At 28.7% G+C, this 23,287-nt stretch overlaps 1 protein-coding gene across 1 annotated transcript in view; it reads right to left on the minus strand.

The window, feature by feature from the left end:
* Lerp (lysosomal enzyme receptor protein) overlaps positions 1 to 23,287 on the minus strand; it is an 83,399-nt gene that overhangs the window by 42,747 nt on the left and 17,365 nt on the right. Inside the window, exons 4-11 of the mRNA XM_067269994.1 lie at positions 19,094 to 19,293; positions 18,857 to 19,025; positions 16,553 to 16,721; positions 14,195 to 14,301; positions 8,333 to 8,497; positions 6,255 to 6,374; positions 4,595 to 4,744; positions 157 to 294 (exon numbers count right to left, since the gene is read on the minus strand). Of these exons, the coding sequence (XP_067126095.1) occupies positions 157 to 294; positions 4,595 to 4,744; positions 6,255 to 6,374; positions 8,333 to 8,497; positions 14,195 to 14,301; positions 16,553 to 16,721; positions 18,857 to 19,025; positions 19,094 to 19,293 (1,218 nt within the window). The remainder of the gene's footprint in view (positions 1 to 156; positions 295 to 4,594; positions 4,745 to 6,254; positions 6,375 to 8,332; positions 8,498 to 14,194; positions 14,302 to 16,552; positions 16,722 to 18,856; positions 19,026 to 19,093; positions 19,294 to 23,287) is intronic.

Here is a 23,287-nt window from a genome sequence, read left to right on the forward strand (position 1 = left end):
AGTTTTAATTTAAAAAACAACAGATCTTATCCAGTTATTTTAAAAATAATTTGAAAGTGAAGATATATTTGTAATCCTCTAAAAACTTTTTTGAATCTTATAAACAAATAACTTTATTCTGAAAAATACAAACAATATATAAAATATAATGCTCACCTAAATCATCATCAAATACTTTACAATCTTTTCCTTTTTTGACTTTTAATGGACAAGCAGCAGCAGTATGCCATTCAATTTCATATAAGCAGCCTTTATTAGTTACTGTTTTTAAAACTGGTGAACTCTCTAACATACCTAAATTAATAATTCAAACAAATTTTATATTAAGTATTTAATCTTTTTTTAATAAATATTTAATTAATATAGTTGATTTATTTTAAAATATTGCATAACAACTTGTAGAACTAAAAGTTCACACACCAAAAAAAATTTCCTAAAACAACAAAGTAGCCCTTACTTCAATAGAACCTAAAAACTTCAATCCTCTTTGCAGTTGCACTTCTATTGGAACTTCCACCATATAAATCACAATCACATTTACATAACAGTAAATTACCAAACAATTTTAAACTTAAGCCTTCATCAAAATTTACATAAAATTAATTAATAAGCATGGAGAACAAACATTTAATAAAATTCAAAATACATGTAAAAAAATTGAAGAAAATATCTATCACAGTAGAAAAATTAAAATGTTTGTATATTATAAATCTTGCTTTTTAATTATTCTTGTAAAAATAATTTAAAAATTACTCTTTAAGAAATTGATTAAAAATTATTTATTTATTTGATCTGATAACTCATCTCATAACTATCAATAAAAAGAAGACAAATTTTAATGTTTTCATATTTTAATTGAGTCTGGAATTATTGTATGAAAATATTTTGTGCACAGTACAAGCAAGCTAATTTTTAGCTCATTTATAGATATAATTTTTATTAGTACAAAATTATAAAAAAAATTTTTTAACCTAAAACTGTATGGATAACAATTAAAATTATATTAATTACTGATATTTTATATATATAAATGCTTAATATAATAAAAACTGTAAAATCAAAAATGACAACGCAGGTTTCTGGTGAGAGCCTTACCGACGACAACCTTCAAGAACTGCAGAACAAGGAATTCGTGTAGAACTGGAAAAGAGATTCTGAAAACGAAGAATCCAAAAAATTTCTCTACAGATTTCCTTAGTAAAAGTTTGGTAACAATAACTAAAATCATTGATCAAATAGTAGTGAATGATCCAGATTTTGAAAACAGTGCAAAAGCAAAACGAGGCATTTTGGATGCGATCTTCCGCTACAGACATTTGCTTAAGGAAAGAAAAAAGCAACAATAGAAACTTCACGACTTTATAGCAAAAAAACAAGAATTTCAGAAAAGTCAGGATCTTCATCACAAAAAATGAACTTTACATTTCTGTGAGCATGTGTTTATGTGTTATTTAACACATATTATTACACAAATTAATATAAGATAACTTACAATTAAAGTAAAATTTGTTTATTTTTGGTTGTGTGTTCCCCTATCCCTATTTACTCTATGTTAAAATGACCTCATTTAATGCTGTTTCGTTTAGTGCTTTGTCGTCTAGGAATGTATCCCCGCGTTAAGCAGGGTCTTACTGTATTATTAAAAACAGTTTATTCACTTACAAAAAATGAAAAACTTGGTGTAAAATCAATTATGTAATTGGCTACATCATTTCTACAGCATATAAAAAAATTTTGTGATTTTATTTACATTAATTTGTAAATTTTATTTAAATAAGAAAAAGACTCGAGTTGAATCAAAAAATCAAATTTTCTTAAAGCAAGGTGGCGGAAAGTCAAAATAATTTAAGCAGAATAAATCATGCATTCCATGAGAGGAACAAATCACACATTGTGTGCTAATTTTGATCCGATATGAATCCATTCATGGTCATTACATTTCTTCCCAATCCTCCCTGTAACTCATGATGAGAGCAGTGGAGTTTTGGTGGTAAAGCGGGTTGCTGTTGAATGGGTTTTTGAAAACCCAACTTTAACTCTATGGTGAATTTTTGGTATACTTCTGAAAAATGTGAACTTCTGAAACTCTGTGGGCCATTGAAAGACAAAAATTTGCAGTTAAAGATATAACACATCACAGATTATCAATCCGTCAACATTGGCAGGATTATCATCTCCACATACCGTATGTGTGTCAGCAGCAAAGAATATAACAAATAAAAATACATGAATTGCGTGAGGTTCGTAACGGGGTCCAAAATATCCTGTACACAATATTGTTAAACCGGCTGACAGTTCTTTGCCTCTTCCCACATCATTGACTGATTGCAAAGAGTTAATTAACCAGAAGTTTGCAAGTCAAAAACATTGGGAGGGTTGTGTATGGAACATCGGAATAATTTATGGTATGAATAAATGTCTTTGTGTTATTAGAGGAAGGATAAGATGTAAACAAATAAAGTCACGATAGTTATCACATTCCAAGTCAATATCTATTGGTTTAGATGGCAGCAGATTCAAAGTATTTGCATTGGAGTTGACAAGCTTGGTTTTCTTACATTCTCTATAGAATCTGCATCATTCAGATTAGTCATTTTGGACTTTTCTGATTCCTTTTCAATTTTTATTTCCAATGATATATATTTCCTACATTTCTATTCATATTTTCTTTGCAATTTCTTTGACATTATGAAAATTTTCTTCAACTCACACACTTATCAGCTTATAACTTTACAAATCCTATTTTATCAGTTATTATTGCTAAGTAATATTGTAGATCTTGTCATTCTGTATAAATTAACACCAATTTCAATGTCCTATCTCTTCATGATCCAAAGTTATACTGCCCAAATGCTGTGCAATAGTGCCATTTTCAGTGTTCATATGCAATGCAAACCCCCCCTCACAGTTGCACACTCCCACTATGCACCATTTTAAATACAAACATAAATCCTCTATCCAACAAAAATTCAATTGTTAGATTATCATTTATAGTTTACAAGATAAAAGTGTGACGAATCTTGCCATTCTTTCAGTTGCTCCAGTTTTTGTAGACTCCCCTTATACCAAACCAAATTTAAAGACATATTCAGATTAAAAAAAAAAAAAAGTCAGAATGGCAGACAGATTCTGCAATGTTTGCAGATTGTGACTTTCCTTGACATTTGATGCCATTCCCTGACTTTTTCTTCTAAAAATCTTATTCCCTGACTTTCCAGGTCTGTACAGACACTGTATTTAAAAAAAATTATTATTAAAAAAATATATAATCTGTCAATAATTATTATTAATTTTTTTCAATCAACATTCCCAATTGACTTGTCAAAATTTTAATGAATTCTTGCTAAATTATTCAAAAATCTAAACAAAGCAACTGGATAGCTGAGGCAGCAAAGGTAAATTAAATGTCTGACATTCTAAAAGATTTTAGAAAGGAAATAATCACTCAGTAGTTGAAAAATAAAAAAAAAAATTTTTTTTTAAATAATTTTAAATACAGTGGATTCTGCTTAATTGGGACACTGGTTAATTGGAGCAGCCGCTTTATTGGGCCAAATCTCAAAGAATGGAAACCAAACTAATAAATTAATACATAATTTAATCGCTTAATTGGGACAGTAGCAGAAAAAGAAGTTAACAATTCTTGATATATTTTAGTAATCTTCCAAAAATGTGTAAGCACTACATACACTAATGTCATGTAGGCCTAATGGTTGGCAGAGACAAAGCAATTTTGTCTTTTGCTCAAGCAGTTTGGTTTTTCCAGAGGAGGTCAGCATAGTGGGATGTATCACACAGGGATTTCATCTGAGGCGACCTGAATGCAAGTTATTGACCAGATTGGACAGGATGATCTCCTCAAAGGCAAAGAGACAAAGATCGCCGGACAGTTTTTCAAAGTCTCTCGACTGAGTTGGAAGACAGCTAGAGTTTCCTTGGAAGATACTGTGTGCACAATTACGTCTACATTCAGACGGCAGTCATCCGATTGTTGAGACCAGCATTGAGCTGGCGGATTCTATGGACACTCCCGCCGAAGTGGCCCGCCTCCAAGTAAAAAAAAACTGTACTCAAAGGAAGACCATAAAATGACTTTTGGATGAACCCTTTTTTCCCTCCCTGTTTAGTTAGAACGTGTTCCAACTAAAGAAAAAACGGAAAAATTGTTCAATCAGGAACGGATCAAATGGTCAACCCTTGCTTATGTCACTACTAATATTTGGCAACACTAGCATTATGCAAATCAGTTATCTATCGTCATGAGTCTGGCATATTTATAATACAAATATTTTCTGTATTTTGGTTTAATAAAGCATTAAAATAGGTTCCTAATTATTATTTTTTACCTACGTATTACATATTTTATTATAGAATTTATTATCAGTTTGTTTAATTGGGGCAGTCGCTTAATTGGGCCAAAATGAATTAGTGCCCATGTGTCCCAAATAAGCGGAATCCACTGTATATGATTAAAAAAATATTGCAAATATTTAATCTAATTTTAAAATTTATAATATTTTACAATGTTTCTAAATCTTTCTTTTATAAAAAGTAATATTTTATTTACTAGTAAAAAATGAATAAAAGTACATACCAGGTTTACAGTATAGAGTGATGTGAGTTGAATAATGTCCTCCTTCACATAATTGTCCATTTTCATATATTAACTCTACTGTTTTAAATTTTTTGTTGTATTTAGGAGGTGAAGCAGATTTTCCAAGAGAGATGGCTTTATCATTTTCATCTAAATTTCATAAATATTTGTAATTGTTTAAGAAAAAGTAAACAAAATTTAATGTAATTCATAAATAAATAAGCATATTTATATATAAAAACTCTCTATGACAAATTTTAAGAATATTACTATATATCGATATTAAATTACAATTACAATTATTCTTATATAATTTTTTAATACCAAAGGATAAATAGATAAATGATAAATAAATAAAACATATGCAATATCTGTAATACAGGTTGTCTGAAAAAGATCTGACGAATTACTGACACTCATATTTATTTTAGTAAAATAGATACAGCCATATTATTTGTTCTAATTAGTAAGCAAACTGAAAAAAATGTCTCATCTTTAAGAAATCTATGTGCACATCAAGTGTTACTTGCGCAATATCAAAACAATAATTCAATTCCTCTCTGGGTGTTCCTCCAAATACAACATGTCTTGAGTGACAGTTCTGATTACATTTATTATGCAATCAGAACTGTCACTCAAAACATGTCATGAATTATTAATTTTTTAATGTTTCAATATTTGTAACAGATGTTTGATAAACCCCACAAGAAAAAGTTCAGAGAGATTTTGTTGTTGTTGTTAAGTTATGGCAATGCAACACTTGGGCGATCTGCTTGGGGGGATGTCTTTTAAGGGAAATTGGCCCCTATTTAGGTGTTACAGACATGGAGAAAACCTGGAAAACTCCACGTGGCCAGCCCGTTCAAGAACTCCCAGTGTTTGGGGAATGGAACTGCTTGGCCACTGGTTGGCCTCAGAGAGATTATGTTATGTCAGCAGAGTGGGATAAAAACTGAATTGATCCATCTTGCCCCATCTATCAGTTAGGAAAGACTTCATTCAAAAGTTCTACCTGCAGTAACAATAGCACTCTGTGTCTTAGTTATGGAAGGAAGTTTCACTGACAATTGCTGAAAACTATTTGTGTTGATGTTTTCTTTAAATACACAATACTTTTCATAATCTGTCAGTTCTCTTTTCAGACACCATGTATTTTGTTTTTAAAATTGTATTTTAGAAAATAATTTCCCAAAAATAAATATAAAATATTACATTAAATATACTGTATTGCAATTATGACATTTGTAATTAAGATTCTGAAAACAGAAAATAATAAAATATTACATTTAAACTTTATTATTTTCAAATATTTGTATTCTGTAAATAGTTAGTGAATTTCAGAATAAAAAAAAATTTGCAATATAGAAAAATATAAAATCAGATTTTTCAAATACAAGAAAATTAAAAATTTTTTCAGAACAAATTTTAGACTTTTCAAATGTTAATCATTTAGTTCAATAATATATTTCTTTCATTATTTTATGTTTTAATGCAATAATGTAAACACTTTTTTAAATACTAATTTAGAAAGTGGCTATTCTTTTATTATTGAATTTTTTCCAATGATAATCACAAGATCATCACTGATATAGCTGCTTTTAAATACATATTAAATTTAATTTTTTATAGTGGAATAGTATCTAAATTTACATATACATACCTATTTTACAAATAGCAGATCCAGGTTCACAGCTATTATTAAAACTTGGTATCTCAGAACATACATTTAGAAGAAAACTACTTTTTTCATTATCTAAAGTATTAACTACATTCCAAGTTCCTGAAATTTATTTAAAAATTATTGAAATTTTTCATAAACAGAATATCAAGTATATCAGCATCTTAACTAATTTAATGAATCAGTTATATTTTAATAATAATGAACATCAATTTTAATATTTATGATGAATATTTTGAATCGGAATTTTTCCGCCATTCGAGGCAGATGATGGAAAGTTCTTATCTGCCACAAACGGCGGTTCAACAAGATTAGAACATGCTACATGAACTAGGCAGCCTCGCATAATATCGATGCCATATAGAAGTCTCGAAAATAATTTATACTGGGTGCATAGAAGATTGTTCCTCCCGTTCCACATTCTCCATCTCCTGAATATTTATCAACGCTTTGACACCTATCCAAAGTCAAGATCAAGTTAAGATAGTACGACAACCTATTTGTAAACTCTCTCTCTCACGCAAATAGGGTAATATAGGAATTTATTGGTCTCTCAGTATTGTGTATTCTACTTCATTGTTTTATTAAATTTTGTTGTTGTTATAATGGCCTTTTTGATTAAATCACAATCTTATTGCATATCCGCAGTTCCCTCACTCATCATCATCATAGTAGCCCTCCTATACTCTTTAAATGATATAAGTGAAACTTGTGATAGGGCGTGAATCCCTATCTGGTGTTGGAAAATCCTGACAGGAGACAGTGTTTATACGATCGTCTTGTCTCCACATTTTTACATTCATATAAAAGCCATCCTACAACATGGACAGATTCAACAAATCCGCTGCCGAGTAAGTGGTAGAAAGTTTAATCCAGACTATCTACCCACGGCTCATCACACCAATAACTGACTGGAATAAGAAGCCTTACCATCAAAGGAATTTTTCCATCATTTATGACACTTTACTTTTGAAATTGAAGTGTTCCATTATAAGCTTTTTCTACATTTGAAGGACTATTCTAATCTGAAGATGGTAACTGAAGACCACTGAAAACAGTTGTTCTTATATACTATATGTAAGCAGAGTTTAAAATCTGCTATTCATTAGCACCCCTCCCCATTAACTCCACATCTGCGAGGGTCAAGAATTCGGAGAACTGAGGGGTCACGAAGGGGAAGGAAGAGCTTGGACAGGGGAGAGAGGAGAGAAAGGTCACCACTTTTTAGACCGGACATGTGTGTAACGGACGTGGAAGTCATCTGTTCTTGTGATCGCCTTACTTTGTAGTTTAATTATTGTATTATTAAAATTTGTAATATTACACTATATATAATATAAACCATACTTTAAATACTAATGTTTTTAATATTAAAAAACACCAAACCACATCTTAATCCAGAAAAGAACAAAATTTAATGATTAACAAATGTTTTCAATGTTTTTCATCTAATGATGAAAAAAATTTCATCTTTAGAGACAAAAAATAAATTAAAATAGAAAACAAAATTCAAATGCAACTGGATAGACACGTCATATACTCAGGTGTTAAAAATTAAATTATTAAATATAAAACTGAGTTTGATAAAGAAAGGGCAGTTACATTTGAATTTTGTTTTCTATTAAAATTTATGTTTCATCCTTAAAACCTGATGATGGCCTTTGTAAAAGACTGAAAACAGTTGTTCATTAAATTTTTGTTCTTTAGTGAATTAAGGTGTCGGTTGATGTTTTTAATTAGTATAATCTTTATCTCAATTATTATAATTCACTTTACCAGTTTCTTTTTACCTTTTTTATGGACACAAATTAAAAAAAAAAAAAAATATATATATAATGTTTAGATTAAAATAATGTAATATTATCCATATCTAGAGAAATAAATTAATTTAACATTTAGTATATATTGCAGCTTTATTGTGTATTATGTAAACTATAATAACTAGTCTGTTCTTCGTAAATATTTTTCCAATTATTAGAATATATTAAAATTGTAATGATTTAATCAGTAAAATATATTTGATTTATATTATAACGAAAATAACCGAATTACAAACTTACCATTTTTCTTTGTCAAAACTCCTAGATCTATACGGACATTTCCATCATTAATATAACAATTATTATTATATGGATGTGTTAAACATGCATATTTTGTCTTCCATTTGAAAATGTACTTGCAGTTATTTTCCATATAAAATATGGGCTTACCAACACCATTATCATCTAAAAAATAAAAAAAGACATGCTTAATGTTAATAATTAGATACAGCTAAATTCATCATTGAGCTTTGATTTCAATAATTAAGTATTAATAACAGATATTACATAATTTAGAATAAAATGGTAGGAAATTAAGTTGCCATCTTGTGTTAAATTTAATAATTAGGATTAAAATTAATTAACTTAAAATTTTCTGTAAGGAAAGCTTAATCTGGAGCAAATTTGAACTCATAACTTCTGCTTACTGTGTAAATGCATTGCCAATTATGCTACCATCCATTCTTTGCTTCCAGATCAATTGATATAGAAGATATAATCACAATGTCATATCTTTTAAATCAATTAATCTGGAAGCAAAGATCAGATGGTGATCTGGGTAGTGTATGTGGTAATGTACAGTACAATAAGCAGAAAATTGCAGGTTTCTCTCGCTCTAGATCTATCTTTTATTCCAAAATAGTCTAAATTAATTCATTTAAAACTACACACAAAATATCACAAAACCAATAAAAGGAATAAGAATTATTTACCTCCACAAATGTTTTTGTCCATTTGTAATGAATGCCTTCAGGTATTCCGTAAGGAAAACAGAACAAGCCATCAAATACATTTAAAGGTTCAAAGTAATTTGAAGCACACATGCACAATAGCACTGTGTTACCACAATTAGTTAAAACTTGTAAATTTAACATTGAATTGTAATAAAAACAATAAAACACAAAACTAAAGTTCTAAGGGAAGTGCAAAATATGCCATGCCCTCCATGCTGTAGTGTGTGTATTCATCTCTCTAAAGTTGACCACCTTCCAGTTTTTAACAGTCCTGTAATCTGAAGTGCTTCTAAATTTTTCAAATATGTGGGAACTGACATCCAATGTAATACATGAGCCTAATCAAAATGGATCCTCATGTCACTGTCCAAAGAATATCCTGTAAGTGCTATGTTGGACCAATTCTTACTGATGTCACGTATATGCTCCTTTACTCTTAAAACAAGGTTCCTGGCAATCACTCTGATGTACACTAAACAGTGGTTCCACTTGAGTATCATGAAACAGAATAGCATATACACCTGTGTTTAATATCCATTCATGGAATCTTTGTTGTTCCTAATTAAGCAAAGGTAGTTGGACTCCTCCTATAGACAATTTTTTTTATTCCTTTTACTGATTTTTGTGATATTTTGTATGTAATTTCATTCTAAACAACCAGTTTTCTGCTGTGGTAAATGTTTTAATTAATTTAATTCTAATTATTAAATTTAATAAAATATGACAACTTACTTGTTTATCTTTAATCCAAATTGCATATCATTTATATATTTTATTAGCCTGGTAACTAGGGATTGCAATTGCTGGATCCAGCGCATTCTTTGGCCTGCTGGATCCAGTGCTGTGGATCCGCAAATACTCAATTAACTTTCTAAATAATTGCGCAAAAGTCTATGTCGTCACGTTGCCGCTTTGCTAACTACTAGACTGCTACTAATTACTTACTCACTACTTTACTAACACTAATAATTAAATTACTTATAAATAAACTATACTTTAATCAATCCAGCAAAATTTAATAAAATAATAATGTATTCAATTGCTTTTAACGATCTTCCTCAGTTACAAAAAAATACAACATTAACTATAGAACATAAAATGTGTTTGGAATAAATATAAAAATAATAGTGCTTAATTACATCCCATTTTTTTTAAACAAGATACATAGATGTACTGCCAGGTCTGATAATTTTTGTATTGTATACCGATATAATCCCACTGTTTTCAAACTTTTAAGAAATGATAAAAAGAAAGAGGATCAGAATTCAACAACGGGTATATATTCGGTGCCTTTACACAACCATCGCTTCAATTCCAAGCTTGTTTATTTGGGTGCAACGATGCGCAGTTTAAAACAAAGGCTCAAGAGCACAAATATACAATCAGTAAGAACCTTGACAACACTGCGCTGGCATCATACGAAAGACAGAAGGATGTTAACGTCCAATGGGATCAAGCGGCAATTATAAAAACAACGACGAATAGGCAAACGGTCAAACATCTTGAGAGATGTCATGTGCGCCTTGCAGATTTCCAAACTGGTTGTATAAACCATAGAGATGCGGACTCATTGTCTACCATGTGGAGATCCTTTTACATTAATTAATGTTATTAACGGACAATGCTGGTTTCATTGGATCTTATATAGGCTACAGAGTGTTTTTTTTTAACTGACGGTACTCAGAGACATCTGTAGAGCAATCTAACAGCCAAACTGTCGCCAAAATTGGGAGAGTGACTAAGGACGACATGGGAAAGAGATTCCGCGAAGAAAAAAGTAGTACCCAAATTTTCCGGTAGGGGTGGATTTGGCGCTGTTGTAGCAAAACAGCTAAGAATCTGCATAAAATCCAGCTGCAATTAACAAACACACGAATGAATAATCAGACAGAGGCTTCAGTGTAATAACAAAAGTTTAATTAATCAGCAAATAACCTTCTCCCTTCTTCAATGTGATCACCGTCCTGCTGGACAACTCATTGCATCCTGAACACCGTGTTCTCTATGGCCGAACGCAGGAATGTTCATCACAGTTCGAGAAATGTTATCCTTCAAAGTCATCAAGTTTGGGACACTACTAAGATAGACCTTGGACTTTAAGTAACCCCACAGGAAAAAGTAACATGGGGTTAGATCCGGGGAGCGAGGCGGCCATGCAAGTGGAAAAAAGCGACTGATGACCCTTTCTTCAGTGAAGTGCTGGTAGCTTTTTCGCTACAACAGCGCCAAATCCTCCTCTACCGGCGAATTTAGGTACAGCTAAATTCATCAATAATATCTCTTTTCCATGTCATACTTAGTCACTCTCCAAATTTGGCAACAGTCCGGCTGTTAGATTGCTCTACAGATGTTTCTGAGTACCGTCAGTTTAAAAAAAACACCCTGTATATATTTTTTCCGCTATTTATTTTGTTTATTTATCTATATTTTGTCTGTTTGAGCATTTTCCGTTAATTTTTATATTTATTCCGAACACATTTTATGTTCTATATTTAATGTTCTATTTTTTTTTGTAACCGAGGAAGATCGTTAAAAACAATTGAAAATGTTATTATTTTATTAAATTTTGCTGGATTGATAAAGGTGTAGTTTATTTAACTTATTCTACTTCCAGTACATAGTTTTATATACTTATAAATAACTACAGACTAATATGTAGAGCCTATATATGAAAACTGGTAAGACTGATAGTCACTTAGCCACTGATTATCCGTCCTTACATTATTATAATATATTAATATAAATTAATCAGTAGAATTACCTTTGCTATTATTTAACTTAAAGATTACATTATAATTATAATCTAACTAAACATTTAAAGTTAATTATCTCTATCTCAAATGTTAAACTGAACCAAAGTTAAGTTTACTACCTAAATGTGTAAGTTTTACTGATTTATAGTGACCAGTCTAAATAATAAAAGTTTCTTAAGTATTTTTTAAAAACGTTTTATTTCATTAAAAAAAACATAAATTGCAGGATAGATAGATAGACAGATAACACTTTATTGCACCAAAAATATATCCACGCTGGATCCAGCTGGAATGATTTCAATCCAGCAAAAATCCAGCTGGATTCAAAACACTGTTGGATTGCAATCCCTACTGGTAACGAATCTGGCTTTATCATTTAATTATTAATATATAATTTGGGCTTGGTTTTCTACATGATCATATTTAATTTTAATGAATTTTTTTTTTCAATAAAAAAATTAAAAATATTGGATACTTAAATTTTGTAATATATTATAATTAAAATCTTTAACATAATTAGCTTTAATTTTTCAAATACATAACAAATACATATTACAAAAAGTTGCAGTCATCTGTCATTCTTTAAACTGATGTAGGAAAATAAGATTAACAACAAATTTATGGAATATCATCAAAGATAATTTAAATCAGCCAAACATACTACATTTGAATTAAAAAGACAGGTGATTGCAACCTTTTGTTAAGTACATTAATACAAAAATAGATATTAAATGATTCTCATAACAGAAAATTACCATATGTTTATATTTACCATTATAGGATGTATCAAATTTTACATATTGAAGTTTTGGAGGGAAAAAATATTCTTTGTAGTATGAATCACATTTGAATGATAGCAAAAATCCTTATTTTCAAAGAAATTTTAAGTACAAAAGAAGTGCATCTTAAATGGAATAAAAAAATTCCAGCAACAAGTTGCTTAACTTTCCTGGCAACATTTAAAACTGTGTTTGTGGTGTCATCTATTATAATATTTTATTAAAAAATCTTTTATATTTTTAACTATTATAAAATAATAAAAAGCTTAATTTTGAAGTAGGGATAAGTTTTATAAAAAATTATAAATGCTAATAATGAATAACATCTTCATTAAGTCCAACCCTGCTTGAGATACGACACGCAACTCCCCTTTATCTCTCCACCCTGTCAACCTTTAACCACCAAAATTTAATAGCATCAATCTCCCTAATACACAAACCTCCCTGCAAAATTTCAGAAATTTTTGACAAAAATCAGTTATTAAGCTTCAAAGAGAGTAAACAAAATTATGCCCCAATACACATACACACTAACATTCATACATTTTTTTGAAACTTTGTTTTTTTATGCATTTCTAGACATTTCAAAGTCTAGAGTCCAAAAATGTAAAAATCTTGGGGGTCATTTTTTGACCAATCACCATACTTTCTCTCTGTTATACATAAAGCCAGTAAAGTAAAAAAATATGATATATAAATTTTTTCACAATTTAATAAAAACAGAATAATTTTAACCACTAATATAATATAGATTAAGTAAGAAATTCAGATAGAAAAAAAATCAATTATTAAACAGGGTTAAGAGATAGCAACAAGAAATGTAAACATTAAGAGAGTATGAGAATGTTAAAAAGTTAAATTAATCTAGACTAGAAAGAATATCAATCTGATTGATGAGAAATATAAAAAGACTAGCTTAAAGTATGGATTGAAAAAGTTCAATTCCAGACATACTGGCAACTTTGTAATTAATTCAACATGAGAACAATGGGAAAATCATAAATGAATGATTCAATCTATCATTGACACAGAACTGAAAGCAACAACCACTAGTTGAGTGATATGATGTTAAAATAATGCTTAATAATTTAAATTATCTCAATTAGGTAAGCTAATGAAAATATTTATATTTGGAATTTAAATTCAAACTCACTTAAATGAACAAAACAATAAAAATGATTTAATCAGTAATCATGCATATTTTTTCCGTGGGTGGTGTCTCTTAAAAACATTCTTCTGCTCTGCTACCATGCCTCTTTACATGGTTTATAACTTTCAATTTATAGCTACAACTTCATCTTTTTACTCCTGTTGAGCAATAATAGTAGAGAAACTAATATTATTGCTCAATGTTATATGTTATACGTTATATGTTATAATTATATCACAATTATTTTTAAATTAAATAGTCATAAAAATACATAGTAGGCATCAAGTTTCCAGCCTAACTACATTTTAGACAGAATAGAAATAAAATAATGATAGTATCAGACAGCACCAACCGTATATGGACTAATAAAACAGTTTTTCTTGTTTCATTTTAAAAATTTTTCATGTTTCATATCTTCTAGTATTTTGATTGACTTTAATAAATAAAATATATATAAAAGTTCTCACCTGCTTCTTCATCACATTCAAATTCAATTACACTTAATTTGGTGGCTCCTGTAATTTCACAATTAATAGTAGTGGGGTATATCAAGGTGATCTGTCCATCAACAAATCTATTAATAGCAATAAAAATGTGCAAAGTTATAACATATATAAAAATGTAACTAATAATATTTTATTGTTATATAATAATAAAAAAAATCAATTTGAAATACTTCTATTTTCCAATATTGCATTGTTAAATATTTATAAAACAACAAAATGTTTAAAGTAAAAAATATTATATAAATATTTAACTGATAACTTGCTTAAAATAATGCCATCTCTGCATAGATTTATCTTATATTCTAAAAACATAAAAAATTATTAAAATTCTATTTACAGAAAAAGAAGGAAGAAACAAAAAATTTCTATAAATTAATTTTATAAAAGTGAAATACAGTAGACTCTCGTATAACGTGGGGGATACGTTCCACGTAGGAAATCGCGTTATATGGGACAGATCAATTTATGCAAATTCAGGAGTCTGTAAATTGTAACAGTTGTCAATAAATCCGTACAGTACAACCAATATTAACAAAACGGCATCATTGGAACTTATTTGTTGATACTTCCAATAGTGAATAAATGTTAAACAGTGAAGTGCATAATTTTATTTTAAGTTGAATAAAATTATTTTCCTCTTACATCTTTAAATGAATATGTATTATTATTTTTGTATAAACTGCTACTTCTTTAAACTATCAGCTTCACTATTCATATATAAACAACAGGTAAGTGTATACATTCGCTTTTCTAAACAAAAAATCAGAAACTATGTGAAAATGTTAAATTTATCTTACATGTTATACGGGACTGTTTATCGCGCTGTATGAGTACTAATCGCAATTTTTTTGTCGTGTTGTACGAATTCGCATTTTATGGGAGCCCGTTATACAGGAGTCTACTGTAATACATTATGAAAATACGAAGAATTAATTTTATAAGCTTTAAGTTAAATCATTATAATCTAAGTTTAATTTTAAAAATTAAACTGTAATGTCATAATTCTTATATTTATTACTTTTTAAATAATATTCTTTATCATTTGGAAATCATACAAATAGTGATTAACAATGTCTTCAGAAAAAGTCATAAATCTAAAATTGCATCAGAAACTTCCTATCAAATTATCTAGCATCATCTTATTCATAAAAACTACAAATCATCGTTAGTTGATACAAATAGTAAAAGTTTATTTTTATTTTATTAATAAATTTTCAAAATTTTTTAATTTGATATAGATATTTTAGATATCTATACAACACTGTTTAGGTAATTTAGGTGATTTTAATTTTTTGCAGTTTTTTAAATCTAGAAAATAATAAATAAATAAATTATTTCTTATTTGATTATATCTATAAAACTTTTAAATCTCAAAAGATTCTAAAAGTTTTTATGAGTATGGAAGCCCGGCATGTTCAGGTACAAGTATTTCATAGTCCACATTACGAATACAATGAATTTTTCTACTTGAATATTTGGTCTAAAGTAGGGAGGTCCAACCTGTGGCCTGCAGGCTGCACTGCACCCTAAATTTTTTTTAGGTATATTTTCATTTATTTTGGTAAAGTATGTCATAAAATTTATTCTTGTTTCACTGGCTACACTTTGATGTCATAATGACATAATTGGCGTTAGAAAACTGTTTTATCTAGAGAACTGTTATGCGTGTGTGGTAGTATTGTACATACTGTTGTGAACAATTCTTTTCGTGCATTAAAAACATCAAAACTGCTGAAAAAAATAGGGAGTGTTTCCCATTTAACTAACTTTCTTAGAATTAAGACTAGTCTCATAAAAGTAGATATTGACAATATTATAAAAGGAAGGCAATGTCAAAAATTGCATTGAATTTATTTTTATTCTGTGTGAGTATAATTTCTTTTTTTACTGTCGATAATACAGTATTTTTTATAATAATATATATTTGTTATTAAAATTTGATATTCACGTTTTGAACTTTTAAAAGTTCAAAATGTGAATATATTTATATAATGTACTTTTGTGGCCCACCGAATACACATAAATTTCTAATTTGGCCCATTAGGAAAAAAAGGTTGGACAACCCTGGTCTAAGGAATAGTAATAAACTATTTGCAGAAATTTCATGTTTGCAACATATTATGTTTAAAGCCCATACACACAAAAGGATTAAATATATAATACTTGTTTAATGCATATTGCAACATAATATTCAGACTGAAGTGAAAACTTTACATTAAGAATTAAAAATGTAATAATTTTTGCACATATAGGCCTACATATTCTCTTTAAAGATATTGGTTATTGTCAAAAAATGTATAAATAATTAATTATAATTACCTTAATTCTGCATCTCTTGTTGTACCTATGATTTCAGAGTTATTCTTTGAATCAAACATGCAAACAGAATTACTTTTCCACTTTTGATTATTACATGTAATGCTTGATCCAATACCACCACAAACATTCAATGCAAATGCAGTTTCATTACTTTTTATAGAATAATAACCTAAAACAGACATCAAAATTTTTATAATTAGAAAAATATTATCCATAAATAAAAAATACAAGTATAAATATTTTTCTGGCATATGTCAGAAAATAAGTTTCCGTATTTTATTCAAATGAAAATAAAGCCTATAGCACACTGGTTCTGTCGTCAGTTAGCATTTTTCCTTCATCATATGACAAGAATGTTCACCCAGTGTAGGCAAAGGTTCACCTCATTTGTTTGAGTAGTACCAGTTTAGCAATGGCAAATGTACTAAATGTAAGTACATACGAATAAAATGAAATCTACAATTATTTTTTCCTAGATAAAAGGAATTCAACCTGCAGAAATCCATCACAAACAATTATTATTGTAGTATAATGATAATGCAACATTATGATATGCTGAAGTGGACTCATGACTTTGAAATAACAAAGTTAGTACAACAAATAAAGTGAGCTAAGCAGTAATACATCTCATTGAATAAATGAAAAAAAAAAAAAAACAAGTTTTTATGATCAATCTTTAAGAGAACATTACAATAAAATTTTAAAAAATTAATAGAAATTTATTTAGAATTAAAAATCATCATAACTTATAAACAAAACTGAAACAATATGTCAACAAATTTACACAATAAAACATCTTTTCACTTTCCAGCAGTATTTAATGATGAAAAATATTCATCCTTATTAATCGGCCTTCTTCAGTTTCCAAAAAAAAGAAAAAAAAATTAAATATATTCTATAAATAACCACAGATATAAATTTCTGATAGCAAATTCCCCTTATTGCTTACAAGAATACTCATTATCAGATATGTGTGATTTCTTTAAGATACCACATACCAAGAAAAGACAGGTTTGCATGGTGAATTCTATGCTTATCAGTGGTAGATCCTATGTGATTGTTTATGTAAAAAATTTTTCATATGTTATTTTTCTATTTTTTTTCATTTATATATATTATTAATTACGTATTTTAAATTTTTGTTATTTTTATTTTATTTTTCTCATTTATATTTACTATTATTTGTTCATTTCCCTGTTTGCTATATCAATCTAAACGCTATTGGAAATTTTAAATCAGATTCTTTTTAACAATGTATGTTATACGAAACATTCCATTTTTTGTTTTTGAAAACTGAAGAAAACCGATTTATAATGCTGAAATTTTTTTTCTCATTAAATACTGCTGGAAAATGAAAAGGCTTTTTTTTTCTAGATTTGTCAACATCTTGTTTCAGTTTTGGTTACAAGTTACCATCATATTTTAATATTGATGATAATTTTATTGATAAAAATTTAGTTTTCAATAACGAATATAAATGTTTTTGATTTACATTCCATTTTAATTATTATTTTATAAAAATTATAGAATTATTTCAACTGATTATAAAATTATAATATGTAAAATTTTATCAATGTTGTACATTTTAAATCAGACATACTGATATGTAGTTAGGATTTTACTAACAAATGTTACTGACAAAATTAATATATAGAGATTAGCATGTAACAGTTGTTTTGTAATTAGTTAAAATATACTGAGGTTATCATATCCATGCTATATCTTTTTTTCTTCAAAAATAATAATAAAAAATTTATAATTTCATCTACAAATGAAAAACTCAAAAGCAAGAATTATGGCCATATGTTGTTTTATATTTATGAAAACTATGAACAAAAATATTTAATAAATACAAATTTGATAATCTATTATAGAAATGATAAGAAAGCTATTTGTTTGGAATAATCAAAAGGCCTAATTCAAAGTAAATATCAGAACTAATTATAAAATGAACAATAAATTAGTTGTAAAATGAGATAGAAAATGAAATTTGTAGCCAGGTATTTTCTGCATGTTTCAGAGAGATTAATAGAAATGAAATAAGTTTAACAGGAATATATAAAACTGTCACTTAGAATCATATAAATATACATTCACACAATACAGCTTTAATATTAAAATTCAGCCAGTAAAAATAAAACTTTTTCTTTTTACAAAAGTTTTATAATTATCTAATATTCTTAAGCCATTGTCTTTCATCAAGTAATACAAAAAGAAAAAAATTCAATTAATACAAATAAATAAATACTATAAAATATTTGATCACTCTTAAATAATACAGTATCTTAACTTTAAAATATTCACCTGATATTTTCTTTAAAGGACTAAGATCCAATTCAATTTGATGAGGCATGCTAGTAAATGTACACTTTGAAAAGTTTCCTATTAAGATTTTTTCTGTACAAGCATATTCTGTTTCCCATTCAATATCATACTGACAGTTTGCAATAAATACGATCCTTGGATTGCGACTCTGAAACATTAAATAATTAAATTTATATTAAACATTAAGAAATAAATTTTTATAAAGTAAATACATACCTTTCCTCTTGGAGGACACTTAAAAGTAATAACTACACGATAGTCCTTAGTACAACCAGAAGGTAGACTTGAGGAATTAGCATTATATACTAACTTCAAATCATTACCATCTAAAAATACTCCAGAATCTAGCTTTCCAACAGTAATTTTTTCATTACCAATCTTCTGATAAGCAGCACTGCCTTCAGGTGCATCACCATCTAAAAATAGTGTGTATTTAAATTTTCTAATCTATGAACACTAATATTAATAACAAAATAAGAAGTTATACATTAATAATACTATGAAAATACAATTAACTGATAGTATAAAACTGTTTAACACAAAGTTAATAAGCATAAAACCATTTAATTCACTTCAAATAATATAATCTATTTCAGTGGTTCTTAACCGGTGGTCCGTGGACCACTGGTGGTCCCTGAAAGCACCTGAAGTGGTCCGTGAAGTCATCCTAAAATTGTTAAATAAATGACGAGTTTTGTCAGTTCAAATTTCAAATACATTTTGCTTATTTAGTGGATTTTTTTGCACAAACTAAATAAATTGAACCTTCAACTGCAACAGTCAGGAAATATGAAATTGGAAGGCACTAGCAATATATTTGCATTTGAAGATAAAATCAGTACGTTTATCGCTAAAATCGACCTATTGATCAGCAAAGTTGAAAGAGAAATTTTTCTGCGTTTGATACATTGAACCCAATTATTGACAGACAGTGTGCTGAGATGCCCACCAGTGGCCGAGCGGTTCTGTCGCTAAACACTGAGAGTTTGGTTGCGGGTTCCCACTGCGTTTGGACGGGCTGGCACGTGGAGTTCTCTGGGTTTTCTCTACGTTTGTAACACCTGAATAGGGGCCAGTTTCCTTTAAAAGACCTCCTGGAAGGCATTATTCGAAAACTGATCCACAATCCTTTCATAGTCAACATTTCTGAGGTGCCGGATAAAATACAAGAAGAGTTAATTGAAATGTAACACGATAGTAACTGCAAGGATACTTTCGAGACAGGAATTAATCTTGAAGATTTTTGGAGCCATAAAGCTATTGCTTTCTCTAAAATTCGAGAAATTGCTTTACGGTACCTAACTTTATTTTCAACCACATATTTATGCAAGCAAGGATTCTCAGTGCTTTTGATAATTAAAAATAAACATCGAAATCGGTTGGATGCCAGTGCCGACATGCGTTTGGCTTTGAGTAGCACTGAACAAAGAATCCAGCAGTTGGTAAACACTATGCAGTTACAAAAATTGCACTAAAATAATATAATTAATGTAACATTTTCGCAAATAATATAATACTCTTGGTTTCGAATAATTTTATACATGTTTAATTTATAGAACAACCTTATAAGAACTTATATTACTGCCAAACAGCTCGTGGTCCATGGCAAGAGAAAAATTTTGATAAATGGTCTGTCATCACTAAAAGGTTAAGAACCACTGATCTATTTAAATTAGTTTCTAAACTTTTATTTAACAAAAATTTGATATTTAATATTTTTTAAGCTTTATATATTCTGGATATAATAACTGATGTTCTTATTTTCATCACTGAAGACTATTCATTTATATTTATGAGGCATATTCAGAAATGATTGAAACTCTAATCAATTATACTTATGGATATCAGAAACTTTATTGAGTAAAGTACATTTCCATGGTCTCTACTAACATCAATACATCTTTGCCATCTCTTGGATAATTTTCACTTCACCTCAATAAACCAATCTTTTGAGGTGGTCCACATCCATTGATAAGACAATTGCAGTGACCAAATCACAATTTGTAAGCTGTGTCCATACAAAGTTTTTCATCTTGTCAAAAATGCAGTCTGATGATGTCAAATCAGGAATGTATGGGAGTGAGGTAACATAGTGAATTCAAATTGCCGGCTTTTCAGTTATAACTTTATTTGTATGGGAGGTACTGTCATGCAAAAGAATTGCCTGAATTGATTTTATGCCTGCCTGATATGAATTCATATCTGAATTTTTTTGATAAAGTTGCCACAAAAAATATGATGTGATATTAAACATCTGATCTTCAGGGAGCCAATCTACTAAGATTATCCCATCTGCACTCCAAAAGACAGTTGTCCAGTTGCTAGTCACATTTGAACTTCTTTGGGCTACCATCATGCTCTGAATGGTATTTTTCTGGAGTGCGGTACAGAAACTACAATTTGTCAGATGTCACCAATTTCTCAAAGAAATAATAAGAATTCTGATTATGACATTTGGACTCTTCATTTTTTATCCAATGTCAAGATGTGGAGCACCCAATGTACAGATAGTTTTTTCATTTTCACATCTTTTGTAATGTTATCATGAATTGTTGCCTCACCTAAATCTGTTTCTAACTAAAGAAAGTCTATTATAATTTGCCCGTTAGCCATATTTTTTTGGGAAATCAATCACACCATTGCTTCAGTTTGACTTGTTCATGGACAGATTCAACAGATTTCCATCCATTATTGAATGCAACCCACCTGTACATGATCATATAACTGAGAGAGGTATATCACAAACAATGTAATCAATGATAAATAATCAGCTGCAGTTGCAATTTAAACAAAAACTAAGCAGTACAAATAGGCTGCAAGAGTGTCCCTCTATTCTGTCTACTTGATGGTGCAGCAACACTTCACCAAAAAAAAACTCTGTGCATTGTAGTGTGGAAGTCAGTGAAACAATTGCACATATGCCTAAGTTAAGGAATGTGTGAATTCTCATTTAACATTTTTTCTTTTCTTGTATGCTTTTTGACAAAATAAACAATTCAGTCTCAATCATTTCCAAACATCCCTCATAAGAACAGAAATTTTTAATAATCAAACTAAGAATTTATGGATAATTTTACTATCAACAAATAATTTTATCTGTTTTCAATTATCCCTGAGTTCACATTTATTATTTAGCAGTTTTTAATGTCATATATGTAGAATATTGAATTTCTTATATATCATAATAATAGTTCTTTCAATTGTGAAAGAACTATTATTATAATGTTTCTGAATACATTTTTTAATGATAAATTCAACTCATAATCATCTTTTAGTTTTGAAATTAAGATTATTGTAAAATCATTAGAAATGACCTGATAGTAAGTGATCTTAAGAGGATTATTAAAATAACTACCACCACTTTGTTTATAAGTTAGCTGGCCAGAAAAAGGCCTAAATCTCAACAGTTCAAAATCAACAATAAGTAATTCGAATAAATGGTTTAAGTATTTGATTTTAAATAGTAAATTTGATATAAAACTATTTTAAATTTACTACTTTGAACTTTTCTTCTATTTCAAATAAAAGTACGAAAACAAAGTCATTAATCTGAATTAATAGTAATGCAAACAAGACATCTTATAAACAGATATATATAATATTTTTAACAAATTGTAGAAACAATTCACAATTTGATTATTATTATAATATTTACTAAAAAATAATAAATTGAAATTTATCTTTTATTCTCTACTTTTATAATCTTTTGTTTTGTAATAGTAACAAGTACACAATTACCGTATTTTCCGGCGTATAAGACAACTTTTTAACCCAGGAAAATCTTCTCAAAAGTCGGGGGTCACCTTATAGGGCGAGTATATCCCAAACTCTATAGTAAAAGTAAAAGTCGGAGGGTCGTCTTATACGCCAGAAAATATGGTAAATTACTATAAGAAATGAAGAAAATCTTATTAACTTATTTAAGTAGACATTCATTAATGGATGCTTAATTATTATTTTTTTACTAGATTAGTAAATTACTAAGCTTTTTAAAAATGTTACAGAACAGAACATCTTTATTAAGTGCACCATTCCATGGGTGTATAGCACTACATATACTTACAACACGATATAGCATAAGACAAGTGTGAAATACTAATTTTTTGCTGTATGTATTTTTGTATGTACAATACATATAATATTACTTATTAGCATTTGCTTTTTGAATTTAGCCAAGGTAGAATTAAGAAGGGTATATTAATTAATCTTAATTCTTTTCACAAAATCAGAAAAACCTCTAGTATGGCTTTTGAATAAGGATAAAGAGTGGCCTTAGTCACTCAAGTCTAAGAGACTGTAATTCCATTCTTAATGTGAATCTACGACTATCATAACAAGAACATTCATATACAAAATGAGTTACAGTTTCCTGTTTACCTGAATCACAGGAGCAAAAGGACGTTTCTGCCA

This window comes from Centruroides vittatus, unplaced genomic scaffold (genome assembly GCF_030686945.1).
Source record: "Centruroides vittatus isolate TY-2023 unplaced genomic scaffold, ASM3068694v2 contig_361, whole genome shotgun sequence".
NCBI classification, from domain to species: Eukaryota; Metazoa; Arthropoda; class Arachnida; order Scorpiones; family Buthidae; genus Centruroides; species Centruroides vittatus.